The 14,379-nt window shown below is 36.7% G+C and overlaps 1 protein-coding gene across 6 annotated transcripts in view; it reads left to right on the top strand.

The window, feature by feature from the left end:
• WDR72 (WD repeat domain 72) overlaps positions 1–14,379 on the top strand; it is a 215,806-nt gene that overhangs the window by 20,937 nt on the left and 180,490 nt on the right. For all 6 annotated transcript variants that reach the window (XM_021095093.1, XM_013992975.2, XM_021095122.1 and 3 more), the window contains exons 3-4: positions 5,608–5,714; positions 13,797–13,875. In XM_021095093.1, coding sequence (XP_020950752.1) covers positions 5,608–5,714; positions 13,797–13,875 — 186 coding nt within the window. The remainder of the gene's footprint in view (positions 1–5,607; positions 5,715–13,796; positions 13,876–14,379) is intronic.

Genomic DNA, 14,379 nt, shown 5'->3' on the forward strand with positions numbered 1-14,379 from the left:
AGGTCACATCAAAAAGCTCTAAATCCAATTTACTATTGTCCTCCTATTTCAGAACCTGACCTCACCTAGGATTTGGGCCATTGATTAGCAGTTAATTGTCCCTGTCCCAACTCATAAACATTTAACATATTGGAATAGATATTTGCTTAGCTCTAGTAGCCTCTAGACGCAATCTGAACACTTAAACTAATGATGTACTTAAAGTATACTGCCCTCATTAAGAAGCCTTTTAAAGATCAAAGACTATTTTTAGCCTTTAAAGTTTGCCACTTTAAAACCTAAATTAACAATTAATTGTAATTCTATTTTATAGTGTAATTAATTAACATCTCCCATCACTGAGCAGTTACACTATAGGACTGCCAAGAACTGCAAACAGACCAGCTCAGTTCGATGTTTATTAACACTCCTGAAAGAAGGACTGGGTATTATTGCAACGCCTAAGCTTTGAAATTGGCCCTCGCATTTATTTTCTCTTACAGTTTAAACTCAGAATCCTAGATGGCTTAAAGTGTCTTGCTACTCCTTTTAATGTCAAAGTTTAGTGTTTCCTGGCTGGAGTAGTTGCCTTGTGATATGTAGGTTGCTGTAAGCTTAAGAAATTTGGAATCCTAGCATCTGTGTATTTTTGCATATGTCCCTGGTATTTATTCAACCCTGCATTTACTGGGTGCATATTATAAGTTAGGCAGTATGCTAGATACCTGAGTTCAGACATGGATGACAGCACCAGGTGCTGGCTGCCTGACAGGTTGCAGTGCAGTGAGGAAGGACATAGGCTAATGATTGCTAATGCAGTTATGCTATAATTCAGGGTGCTCTTTGCTGGGGTCAGTCTGTACTTCATCTTCAGTGGGAATAGCTATTTTGGGCTTTCTTAGGAGCAAGTATTTTGCTTGGGGTTAGAGCAATAGGGAGGGAGATACTACTGGCATCCAGTGGGCAGAGGCCAGGGATGCTGTAAACATCTGCACTTGGAAGCCCTCAGACAACAATAAAAAATTTATTTGATCCAAAATACTAATAGCCATTGATATTGAGTGATCCACCATTAGAAGTATGGGATAGGAATGGGAATCAGATTGACAGGGGTGGAAGAAACAAAGAGAATCACTGAAGAGACTTAAGTAGAAGATTGAATTAGCTTTATGTTTTGGAAATTCACTGTGAGAATGTTGTGAAAAAGTGAATAAGACAAATAAGATATTGATTACTAGGTATGTGAGATTTTTCACAGGAGAGTTTTCCTTGGGATTTTCTATGAGTAATCATAGGGCCAGAAAGAATGAACATCTTTCTTATTTTTCCCTTGAATCTTGCCCCTACATAACAATGGGTCACCTATCAGCAGGGAAGGTTCTATCTAGGCTTTTCAAAAATCTGGGCATTTTTGAGTTCTCAGCATATCCTCTTGCTGTCTATAAGACAGTCAAGTGAGTAGACCATTACTGATATTTTAAGGCTTAATAGTTTAATTTTATTTTTATTTTAAAAATGAATGTATAAAGGAATAATCTGGTTGGGGGAAAAAGCTAGGCCTTGAGGACATTGAAGATTATAAGCAAGGTTATGACCATGTGGTTGACCTAGTGGCTGTAGGGCAGCTTGGGGTCAATGGCATATCAGAGAAAGATACCAAGAAGAGGAGAAGGACACTGGAGGGAAGTGAGGTATAAAGTGAACCAGGAGCTATTTATTTCCTCTTTGTACTAAATTTGGAAAGCCTCTTCACCTCTCCAAAAGAGCTTAGGTAAGAGAATACATCACATTCTGTGGTCTTAAACAGTCACTCACCACCAAGTACAAAAACAAACCTAAGGACACTCACTTAGGCAGTCATTAAACAAACAGATGCTCTTTGTTCTAGGCACAGATTCGTCCTTCAAGTTTCTCCTTCAAAAGTCTAGTTAGGAAAAAGATGCATAATTAGGAAGTTGTAAAGCAGAAGGTACACACTGTCTCTATGAATTTATTTTCTCTTTTTTGGTCGCCCTGTAGCATATGGAGTTTCCCGGCCAGGGATCAAATCCAAGCCAGAATTGTCCCCTAGGCCACAGCTGAGGCAATGCCAGATCTTTAATCCACTGTACCAGGCCAGTGATCAAACCTATGTCCCTGTTGCTACAGAGACACCATCATCCTGTTGAGCCACAGTGGGAATTCTTGTCTCTATGAATCTGACTACTCTATGTATCTTATATAGGTAGAATGATACAGCATTTATCCTTTTACAACTGGCTTATTTCACTTAACACAGTGTCCTCCTATATTCTGTGGGATGTATCAGAATGTCCTTTCATTTTAAAGCCAACAACATTTCATTGTTTGTATAAACCACATTTTGTTTATTGATTCCTCGATGTACAGTTGGGTTGCTTCCACCTTTTGAGTACTGTGAATGATGCTGCCGTGAACCTGGGTGTACAAATATATGTTTGTATCTCTGCTTTCACTTCTTTGGGCTGTACCTAAAAGTAGAACTGCTGGATTATATGGTAGTTCTATTTTGACATTTTTGAGGAATTGTCAAACTGTTTTCTAAAGCAGGTGCAAGCATTCTGATTTTTCAACATCTTTACCAACACATGTTATTTTCTGTTGCTGTTGTTTTTCTAATAGCCATCCTAATCATTGTGAAGTGTGCTTTTTTAATTCTGTGAATTTTATTACATTTATAGTTGTACGACGATCATCACAACCCAATTCTATAGCATTTCCATCCCCAAACCCCAGCCCATATCCCCACCTCAACCTGTCTCCTTTGGAAACCATAAGTTTTTCAAAGTCTGTGAGTCATTAGCTGTTATGCAAAGAAGTTCATTGTGTCCGTTTTTAGATTCCAGATGTAAGTGATAGCATATGACGTTGGTATCTCACTGTCTGACTAACTTCACTTAGCATGATAATTTCTAGGTCCATCCATGTGGCTGCAAATGCCATTATTTCTTTCCTTTTAATGGCTGGTGAAGTGTGCTTTTGAAAGGAAAGGACTTTCTGAGGGTGATGCCTGAGCTGAGTTCTAAAAGATGCACCAGAAATGAACAGGAAAAGCAGGTGGGAGGAGATTACAGACAGAATGATAAATGTGTTTGTAGAAGGCAGGACTATTTTGCCTTCACGGAACTGGTGTGAGTAGTTCCAGCAGATCTGGAACATAAAGGGTAAATTAGAGGTGACAAGCAGACTCATCTGAAAAGGATAGAGCAGACTCAGTGTGGAATCTGACATGCTGAGGGGTTTAGATTTTTTTTTTTTATTAGCAAGAGCTAACACCACATGCTAATTAAAAGCAGTGGAAATATTAAGGGATTTTGAGAATGTCTCATGCAAGGAGATGACATAATACTATTTTATTATATTTGTGATTTAGAATATCATTTGGTATTAAGGGCATACTGAAGAGAGAGGGAGATGAGATAAGGGACAGGTACTAGGGGCAGGAGGCCTCTACAGCAATGTAGTAAAGGAGGGTTTTGACTATGAACCAAGTCAGTGGCAACAGTAATGAAGAGGAGATGAAACCTGGAATGATGTTAAGAAGACAGAATGGAGAGAACTGAGTAACCAACTGGATGTAGGGTTAAGGAGCAAAAGCAATCAAAGATACTTTCCAGATTTGGGGTTTAGGTGATGGGTAGGACTGATGGAATGATGGTATCATGTTTTTGTATAAGGAATAGAGAGGACTAGAGAATAGGAATAGGGAGAGAAAGGTGATTTAGGGTCCTTAGATCTTAGAGTATCTAAGCATTCAGTAGGGGATTGAGTACACATCTGAGCCTTCCCCTGTCCACGGAAGGTGGCCTGGCAGGGTGCAGGGGAGCTGGAGAATAAGTGTCTCCCTGTCCCCATCTGCTCAGTTCATGTCTTGGCTATGCATTCTACTTCCATGCTCAGGGTCTGGCTCCCAAAATCTCTAGTTACCCAGAACTTTGTGAGGTCTTCTTCAAGTCCCATGAGAGAAACCTCCTCACTTGGGGTTTCTGGTATTGCTTGCTTGCATTTGTCATACCTTTGAATATAGAAAAAGGTGAGCTCTGAACATCCTCTCAGATAGAGTCTCTTAGTTTTGGTATGTTCTATTTTTCTTTCTGTATAATACTCAGAAGGAAACACAACAATGGCAAAATGAAGAATAGCAATGTTGAGTAGAAAAAAAGAATAGAGATCTTGGTCAGATTCTAGCTCTGATACTTACCAGCTCTTTGGAATGGGGCAAATGACCTCTATTCTTTGAGCCCAATTTCCTTAACTGTGAAGTGAGGATTAAACCCTGTTCATAGTTGCACCAGTGTTGGAATATAGTATATTCTCATTAGGTTGTATGTTCTTTTCCCTTTTCTCTTTGTGCAATTAGAAGTGCCTGGGGTGGGAGTGAGGGGAACCAATGCTTCATAGAGCTGGAGTACTTGAAGAGAAGTAAAGGATTTCATCATAGCAGTGACTAAGTGTGATTGTAGAACTTTGTATTATTCTTCACAACAGAATGTGTGATTAACTGTGAAAAAGAATTAGGAGTTTATAGTGAATTGTCACAGCTTATTCAGCTACATGTGGAGATTTAGTAGCAGAATGAGGACTTCATGAAAGGCACTAGTGTCTCATTCTGATGTTTTGTCCATAGTAGATTTTCTCTGGAGGAAGAATGTCCTTGATTTGCCTTGATTTATTGAATAATTTGGCCTGTAATGTATAGGAAAGGGGTTAAATTAATAGAGGTATGCACTGTCAATTGTGATGATGAGGAAAGGTCGTATGTTGTTTTCTGAGATGTAACCTTTTGTATTTCCCAGGAAGAAAGTAGAGAACTTGGGTTATGATTATAGCCAACTACAAAACCCTCTTTGTAGCACTAGAAATATAGGCTTATAGTCTGATGATAGATCTTTTAGAAAAATATTTCTGATTAGGATAGAAATAAGATAAAGGCAGAGCACTATTATGCTATGAAATAACTTGTTCTTATTGATATGGTTGGGTTATGAGGAATAGACTTCCTTCACACATGAGATAATGGAAGAATTAGTCTTTGGTATCATTTTAAAAATTCACTTGTAGGATAAAAAATGGCATTTTAAATAATAGCCTAGTTAAATTTTTACTTTTAATGTAGAAAAGTTATTTTTATTTATTTAATTTTTTACTATTTCTGAGTCAGGAATTCAAATAAGGTATTATAATGTTTATAGAAAGGGCAGTATTTTCTTTGCATTATTTTGTAAACTCATTTCTGAATTCTGAAATTTGCACATTAATATGCTACAATCATTTGAGACACATTTTATGCATAGTAAATATCAACACTGATTTATTTGTATTCAAAACCTAGACGTTATAAAAACAGATCTTGCAATCATCTAGGTTTCATAATGGATACAAAACTAAAAACAAACAAAAAATGTGTATAACATAGTTCCTCTATTTAGAAGTTTTTTATTCTGGGGATTTTGATATGTATATATCAGTTTTCCTGAAAATTGTGTATAGCAAAAACATAATGTAATAGCATTTCCTAATCAGAATTATGAATGTTTATATAATGTCATGTTTATATTCTTCAACTAAAAAGTTTACAGCTGTTTAAAAGCTTGCCCTCATCTTTTTCAGATTTCAGCAAAAGAACTTCTTTTTGGTCATTCAGCTTCGGTAACATGTTTGGCAAGAGCAAGAGACTTCTCTAAACAGCCATTCATTGTTAGTGCTGCTGAAAATGGGTACGTAAAATGTGTGGAACTTTGTTCCATCTCCATTCTTTCTCCCTTTTAAAAAACTTTGATGGTGTACAAAATTCTAAGTCTGAAGGAATCAATTAGTGATTAACATGTTCCTTTTACATATAAGAAAAGCTAGATTTTGAATGGTTGAATAATTTGTGTGACAGTCCCAAGGAAAGTAATCAGGACTCTGACTCCCAGTCTTTAAACATCCCACCATGTGTATCAGGCCTTGTGGAAGCAGCACGGTGTCAAAGATGCTGGCAAGTGCCACCTATTATAGAATTGAAAATGGAAAAGTCTGGGCACTTGTCTTTTTTCATGTAGTAACTCTGAGCTATTAATCAAACCCATGCAAAGGCTTCATAGTTTTGTAAAACAATTCAGTAGTTACAATCTTCATGTTGTACACTTGTCTGCTATCATTTTTAAACAGAGGAGAAGGCTCAATTGTGAGTGGAATGTGGGAGTGAGAAGGGGAAGGCACATGATGATTTGGGTGTAGTTTCATGGAAGGAGGTTTGTTCCAATGAAGTAGACTTAGCTGTAGGAAAAAGCCCCACTGATGGAAGAGCTACTATAAACTACTCTGCTATGGGATATTTACCAAAGTGTACTTAGGAATGCGGAATCCATTCAGCATGTGTTTGTGAATGAGGGATTGGGTTGCTGGTTGAAACAAGAGAGTCCCCTCCTTTTTTGATTTTAACCCAAGGAGAAATTATCTGGCTTTGAATTCTGAGATCCAGAAGAATAATGAAAAATCAAGTGTCCAACTTGTAGAAACTGAATAGTTTAATAGAATGGCTAGGGGAAGAGACATCAAAGAGACATCTATTTTCACAGCTTATAGCAAAACCATAAGTGCTATTCTTAGAAGACTGAACTTTGGATGAGGCTAAAACAAAGAATTGCCTAGCTTTCATACACTAGGGCTGCCACAAAGCCTGCTCGACAGGCTGAGATATTTATTTCTAATCTAGAGGATTTGGGGGATGGTGAATTTTTCTGAGGCTACTTGCAGAGTTGAGAAAATTAATAGCTAAGGGAGAAATAGTTCTGAAAAGTATAACTCAGTTCCACCTTGAGGTTTTTGTCCATAGTGGTCTAGCTCCATACCAAGAAACCAGGGTTAATGGACATATTCTTGATGATAGATGAATTCAGCTGCATAAGTCCTGTAAATATGATTGTTAAAGAGCCAGCGAGTCTGGTAGGTCTTCCTTTTCCAAGATAATTTGAATTTTCTAGAACTCTTTCTGGGGTCTGACACTTAGCTACATCTGTGAGATTCTTCTTGGGCAGTACCTACACTTTACTTAGAAAAGATTAAATCAGTCTGCTGGAATTTATTAAAATTATTAGGCTTGGATTGTTTTACCAAAAATAACAATTTTTTTTTTTAACCTTGGAAGAGTCCCAGGAAGTGACCATGGATTTAGCATTTCTCCTTTCAAGATGATCAGATTCCTGTGGATCGTGACTTGCTTCCTGACTCAGTTTTTCATTTTTTTTTTTTCTCTGAAGTATTACTTATACCTAGGCATAAATCCTAAGATTTATTCAGGGATCCCCGTGAACAAATGATAAATGAAAGGAAAGGAACATTTGGAACCTGATGTTGAAATGATGGAATGCTAAAGAAAAAGAGAAGATCCTGAAAGGAGTCATTAAGAAAAAGCAGATTACTTATAAAGGAATGTTGATTAAACATAGTAGTGAAATATTTTCAAAATTTGAGAGAAAATATCTGTCAACTTAGAATTGCATCTCTAGCAAAAAACATCTTTAAAAAATGAGGGCAAAATAGTGACATTTAAGCAAAGTTCCTAGTGTTCACTGACAAAACATCCTCTCTATAAGTAATGAAATTCTAAATTATATTTTTCAGTAAGAACAATGATTTCAGAAGGAAGATATGGTGGAAGACGGAATATTTAATACAACCCAGCACATTTTCAGAAAATTTAAATAAGTATAGATTGTATTACAATAATGTTTTCATTTTTATCTAAATTTTTTGTTTTTCTTTTTACAGCTGCACTTGGGGCATATGGAAGTTCCTGTAGTTCCTGGTCCAGGGGTTGAATTGGAGCTACAGCTGTTGGCCTATGCCACAGGCACAGTGGCACCAGATCCTAGCCGCATCTGTGACCTACGCCACAGCTTGCAGCAATGCCAGATCCTTGACCCAAGAAGGGAGGCTAGGGATCAAACCTGCATCCTCACAGAGACGACACTGGGTCCTTAACGCACTGAGCCACAACAGGAACTCCTACAATAATGTTTTTATATACCTCCTATCCTCCTCTCCCCCATGCACACACAATCCTAATCAATAACTGGATATAATAAGTGTAATGTTAAGATTCCAGGTGGGTAAAGATGCTGATTAACTTTAGACTTTAAGCTAGATATATATGTTGACATTTCCAGGGTAGTTGCTAAAAGAACAGAAAAAAAGAAATAAAATAAATAGAATATATAACTTCCAATTTAGAGAAGAAAAAATGTTGTTTAATCCAGAGGGGACAAAAATAAATGAGATAAGTAGAAAGCACTTAAGACAGTAGAAATAAATCTGAATAAACTAGTTATCTCAATTTTCAGTAAAAGGACTAAGCCCGTCAGCTAAATTATAGAGATTGTCAGACAATTTAAAAAAATAAGAACAGCATAAAAATATATAACATTTAAAAATGGAACAAGATTTAGCAGGTAAATACTAATGAAAATAATCTTGATACAGCTGTATTGGTATATTAACAAATACTTATTAATAACACTTCCAACCACTAGCAAGAGATGAAATTAGAGATAGGCAGGCAGGCACCCAGCCTTAGAGTCTTCTATAACAATGTTCCTTAAACCTGACCCTGCATCAGGACCACTTTCAGAGCTTGTTTGAACACAGATACCTGGGCCCAATTCCCAGGGCTATAGGTTCAGTAGGTCTGGGCTGAGGTTCAAGAAGTTGTTATTTCTAACATGTTCCTGGACCATGCTGATGTCTCAGAGGAATATATTTGAAATAGTGGGTACCCTACATTTGGGCAGCAAGAGAAAATGTGAGATTGCATCTAATTGCTAGTTGTACATGGAACTCTAGAGTCTGGTGAATAGGTCTGCCCTTTCAACACCATATGGGTGGTACCTGGAACCATGGGAGTAGATAACTCACCTAGAGAGTATGAAATTTGAGAATGTAAGAAAGCCTAAGACACAAATCTAAGGAAAACCAATATTTAAGAAATAATCATAAGATCCAAATTGGAAGAGAAGAGGTAAAACTGTCACTGTATGCAGATGACATGATACCATATACAGAAAACCCTAAGGACTCAACCCAAAAACCACTTGAACTGATCAGCAAATTCAGCAAAGTAGCAGAATCTAAGGTTAACATTCAGAAATCAGTTGCATTTCTGTATACTAACAATAAAATACTAGAATATAGAAATACAATACCCTTTACAGTTGTACCCCAAAAAATCAAATACCTGGGAATACACCTGACCAAGGAGGTAAGGGACTTATATGCTGAGAACTATAAAACATTAATCGAGGAAATTAAAGAAGATATAAAGAAATGGGTTGGAAGAATTAATATTATAAAAATGGCCATACCACCCAAAGCAATCTACAGATTCAGTGCAATACCTATCAAATTACCCATGACATTTTTCACAGGACTAGAACAAACAATCCAACAATTTATATGGAATGACAAAAGGCCCAGAATTGCCAAAGCAATTCTGACAAACAAAAACCAAGCAGGAGGCATAACTCTCCCAGACTTCAGGTAATGTTACAAAGCCACAGTCATCAAGACAGTGTGGTACTGGTACCAAAACAGAAAGACAGACCAAAGGAACAGAATAGAGAAATAAGAAATAAACCCAGATACCTACGGTCAATTAATCTTTGACAAAGGAGGCAAGAACATAAAATGGGAAAAAGACAGTCTTTTCAGTAAGTGGTGCTAGGAAACCTGGACAGCTGCATACAAATCAATGAAACTAGAACACACCCTCACACCATGCACAAAAATAAAGTCAAAATGGCTGAAAGACTTAAATATAAGAGAAGATAACATCAAACCCCTGGGAAGAGAACATAGGCAGAACATTCTCTGATATCAACCTGACAAATGTTTTCTCATGTCAGTCTCCCAAAACAACAGAAATAAAAGCAAAAATAAACTAATGGGACCTCATCAAACTGACAAGCTTCTGCACAGCAAAGGAAACCAAACAGAAAACAAAAAGACAACTTACTGAATGGGAGAAAATAGTTTCCAATAATGCAACTGACAAGGGCTTAATCTCTAGAATATACAAGCAATTTACACAACTCAACATCAAAAAAGCCAACAACCCAATGGAAAAATGGGCAAAAAAACCAAATAGATATCTTTCCAAGGAAGATGTACATATGGCCAACAAGCACATGAAAAAATGCTCAATATCCCTGATTATTAGAGAAATGCAAATCAAAACTACCACGAGATACCACCTCACACCAATCAGAATGGCCATCATTAATATGTCCACAAATAACAAGTGCTGGAAGGGGTGTGGAGGAAAGGGAACCCTCCTGCACTGTTGGTGGGAATGTAAGCTGGTACAACCACTATGGAGAACAGTATGGATGTACCTTAAAAATATATACATAGAACTACCATGTGACCCAGCAATCCCACTCCTGAGCATATATCTGTACAAAACTTTCCTTAAAAAAACTCATGCACCCGCATGTTCATTGCATCACTATTCGCAATAGCCAAGACATGGAAACAACCCAAATGTCCATGACAGATGATTGGATTAGGAAGAGTGGTATATATACACAATGGAATACTAGTCAGCCATAAAAAAGAATGAAATAATGCCATGTGCAGCAACATGGATGGAACTAGAGACTCTCATCTTGAGTGAAGTCAGTCAGAAAGAGAAAGACAAATACCATATGATATCATATGGAATCTAATATAAGGCACAAATGAACCTTTCCACAGAAAAGAAAATCATGGACTTGGAGAAGAGACTTGTGGTTGCCAAGGGAGAGCAGGAGGGAGGGGGGTGGATTGGGAGCTTGGGGTTAATAGATACAAACTATTGCCTTTGGAATGGATTAGCAATGAGATCCTGCTGTGTAGCACTTGGCACTATGTCTAGTCACTTATGATGGAGCATGATAATGTGAGAAAATAGAATGTGTACATATATGTGTAATTGGGTCACCATGCTGTACAGTAGAAAAAAAATGTATTTGGAAAATAACTAAAAAAGTTAATTAATTAAAAAAAAGAAAGAAGCATAAGAAATTAGGAGCCTGAGAATGTCAAAAAACACAAAGGTATAATTGAAGACAAGAGAAGAGAGTGTTTGAAGAATATAATAGACTTGTAACTCAAAATGGCAAACCAAGCATTCATGTTTATCTCCTTTCCCTCTAGGTGTTTCATTAAAATTTGATCAAAGCAATAACAGTGTTATAAACACACATATGATAATAGGATGGAGTCAAGAGAAAATAAAGTAGTTTTGAAAAAAAGTGGATCAAAGAGTAGTGAGTGCTTTATGTAGCCATTGAATAGATTTTTATTGAGGTGCTTAGGTGTGGATGTAGAGTTGGATAAGAAGAAATAGGGCTCTATCTCAAGGGATTTTCAGAGGGGATCTAACGATTTTTTTTTTTTTTTTTGCTTTTTAGGGCCACATGTGTGGTATTTGAAAGTTTCCAGGCTAGGGGTCAAATTAGAGCTTCAGCTGCCATCCTAAGCCACAGCCACAGCAATGCCAAATGCTAGCCAGATCACAGCAATGCTGGATCCTTAGCCTACCTAGAGAGTCTTGGGATCAAACACACATCCTCATGGATACTAGCTGGGTTCGTAACATGATGAGCTACAATGGGAACTCCAACAATATTCTAATTTTATATGTTGTAGTTTTTTCTTCTGTTTTTATTTTCATTGAAACAGAAAATTAGGAATTTTTAAACTATAGAAATTGTTAAATTTATTTTTTATAATTGAAAGTGATTAAACCTATCTATGTACAATGTTTGGGACCAGCATTTGAAAAGGAAAAGAAGAATGTTCATTGCAATGAACATGTCTTATTAGATATGTAACTGCAGAGCTCCAGTTAAAATGTCAATGCATATACATTCGATATACAACAAATTTGCTTTTCTTTCTTAAATAGAATTGATTGGCAAAGAGTCAATTTTTGCTATGTGATATTTTTTCACTTTTTTCAATTTACAATAGAAATAAGAAAACAAAGGGGATAGCATTAGGATAAAAAAAAAATGTTTAGTAACATTAGTATCACTAGGAGAGCTTCTATTGATGCCCAGGTGCCAACCTTGGAAAATGTACTTTTGTTAGCCTGGCTTGATGTCTGGTTGGGTCCTAGTTATTTGCAGTTTTAAAAAGCTCCCTGGCAATTTCAATGTATAGCCAGAGTTTAGAAGAACTGGTTTAGAGATAGAGTTATCTAGAAACTGGTTAAGTGATCAGAAGCTTATGTAAACCCCACATGCCAGGACCCCAATACAGAGCCATGAAATTAGAATCTCTGAGGAAAATTTTTTAAATATTTACAGGTGATTCTTGATGCACAGCTCGAATTGAAAACCACACCAATAAATTCAAAATTCTTGTAGAGCTAAAATTTTATATTAATAGCTGCTTAAGGCTACATTTCTTTGATATATATCACACACACACACACACACACACATATATAGCCTTCGAAACATATTATTTCAATTCCTTTTTCCCAGCCTTATTTTTCACATACTACACACAACACACACACAGTTTTTACCTGCTTTATTGAGTTGCATGCCTTTTGAGGTTTCCTCAAATCCTTTTTGGAACATAGCTGGATATAAACAGAGAAACAACACTACTGTAAATATTTAGTTCTATATCTAGGACATGGGTTCTTAACTTCAGCACTAATGACATTTTGGACCACTGAAGAATTCTTTGTTGGGGGCGTGGGGGTGGGGCACTGTCCTGTTCACTGTAGGACTGTAGAATGTTTAGCAGCATCCCTACTAGCCTTTCCCCACTAGATGCCAGTAGTGTGTTCCTAGTTGCGATAACCAAAAATACCTCTAAATGTTGTCAAATGTCCTTTGTAGGGCAGAATCATCCCAGGTTGAGAATAGCTGATTTAAAAATTGATTTCCAGTGTTTGCCTAAAAAAGAAAAACAGCCTTTGAATGCCAAATGCATATAGCAGTTACCATTATTGGTCCGTATCTTTTGCTCTTAATAGCAGTTCTCCCTTAAAGCCAGTAAAGCTTTCATTTTTCTTCTGTGGAAAATTTTGCTTGTGTTTGAAACTGTCAAAACTGAAGAATATTATCAAACAGACTCTGAAACAGCCATTCTGGTTTTTGCTAACTGAAGTCATACAGATTTAAACTGCCCTATGCTGTGCGTATTTGTAACTGTGTTTCATAACCGTATCTATATCTTTGTAATATATATGTAACCAAGTCCGAGTTTTCTAAACAATGAGAATTTCTAACTATTTAGTGGCGAGGATGATTTCAGGATTTCAGGAGAGGCAAAGAAATAAAGCATCAATGACAGATCAAATGCGGCCTCTTGGTGGCACTGTTTATTTTTGCAAAAATGATACCTGAGGTCCAGAAGATGCAATTTGAAGGATTATACTTTTCAGAATATGTAGTTTAAGTTCAATGAAATAAACCATTTTCAAGACGAGGCAGTTTCCATGGAAAGATTGTTGCACTGTCATTCTCACAGGCTGTGATAGCTGCATCCCTACAATTTGTTGTAGGTCAGGTTGGCACTCTAGGAAGATGTGTAGGCTGGAGGCAGGGTGTAATTACTCCAACAAAAAGACACAGATACAGTATGTCATCCCTGCTAATGACCACAACGTTTTCTTGCCCAGTAATCTGTAACAAAAAGCCACATAAATGATCAGACTGCATTTAAGTGCAGCACTAAAGAAAAACTTGGTGGCACCAAAATTATTCCATCCAATTGAGTGGAAATGACAGAGAATAATACAAAGTTATCTCTGCTAGGGAGATGTGTGTTTGGAATGTCACCAATGGACAGTGCGTGGAGAAGGCCACACTTCCTTACAGGCACACTGCAATCTGTGTAAGTATGTTCATGTTCACTTCCTTCAGAACATCTCCAGACTCTACAACTCTTTCAGAGCATTTGCTAAGTATGCTTTAAAAGATATGTCTTTAAAGAGATTGTTTTTTTGAATTTTTATTTTGTCATTAGAGAATAGTGTCAGTTATCATCTGTTCTTTTGGCACTTTTCTTTCCACAAGGTAACTATTCAACCACTTTTTTTTCTTATTCTATTTCTGTATTATTCTAACATAAACAAATTTGAAAGACAATTTCTTTATCCTTCCTAAGTTACACTTACAAAACATACACAGAGTGACACACAAAACAATTCCATTTTATTGACATGCCATTTTATAAAGCAAAAAGAATTCTTTTTCTTGTTTCCAATTTTACCCTTCTTTGGGTGGACAGGATCTTAATTTCTGAATTCTTATTTAGAAAAACAGAGCAAGAAGCATAGCCATAATCTTTGTAGTCACTTCTCAATATTTAAAAGAAATTTTGGCTTTTGGTAGATGG

The sequence above is a fragment of the Sus scrofa genome, chromosome 1 (genome assembly GCF_000003025.6).
Source record: "Sus scrofa isolate TJ Tabasco breed Duroc chromosome 1, Sscrofa11.1, whole genome shotgun sequence".
NCBI lineage: Eukaryota > Metazoa > Chordata > Mammalia > Artiodactyla > Suidae > Sus > Sus scrofa.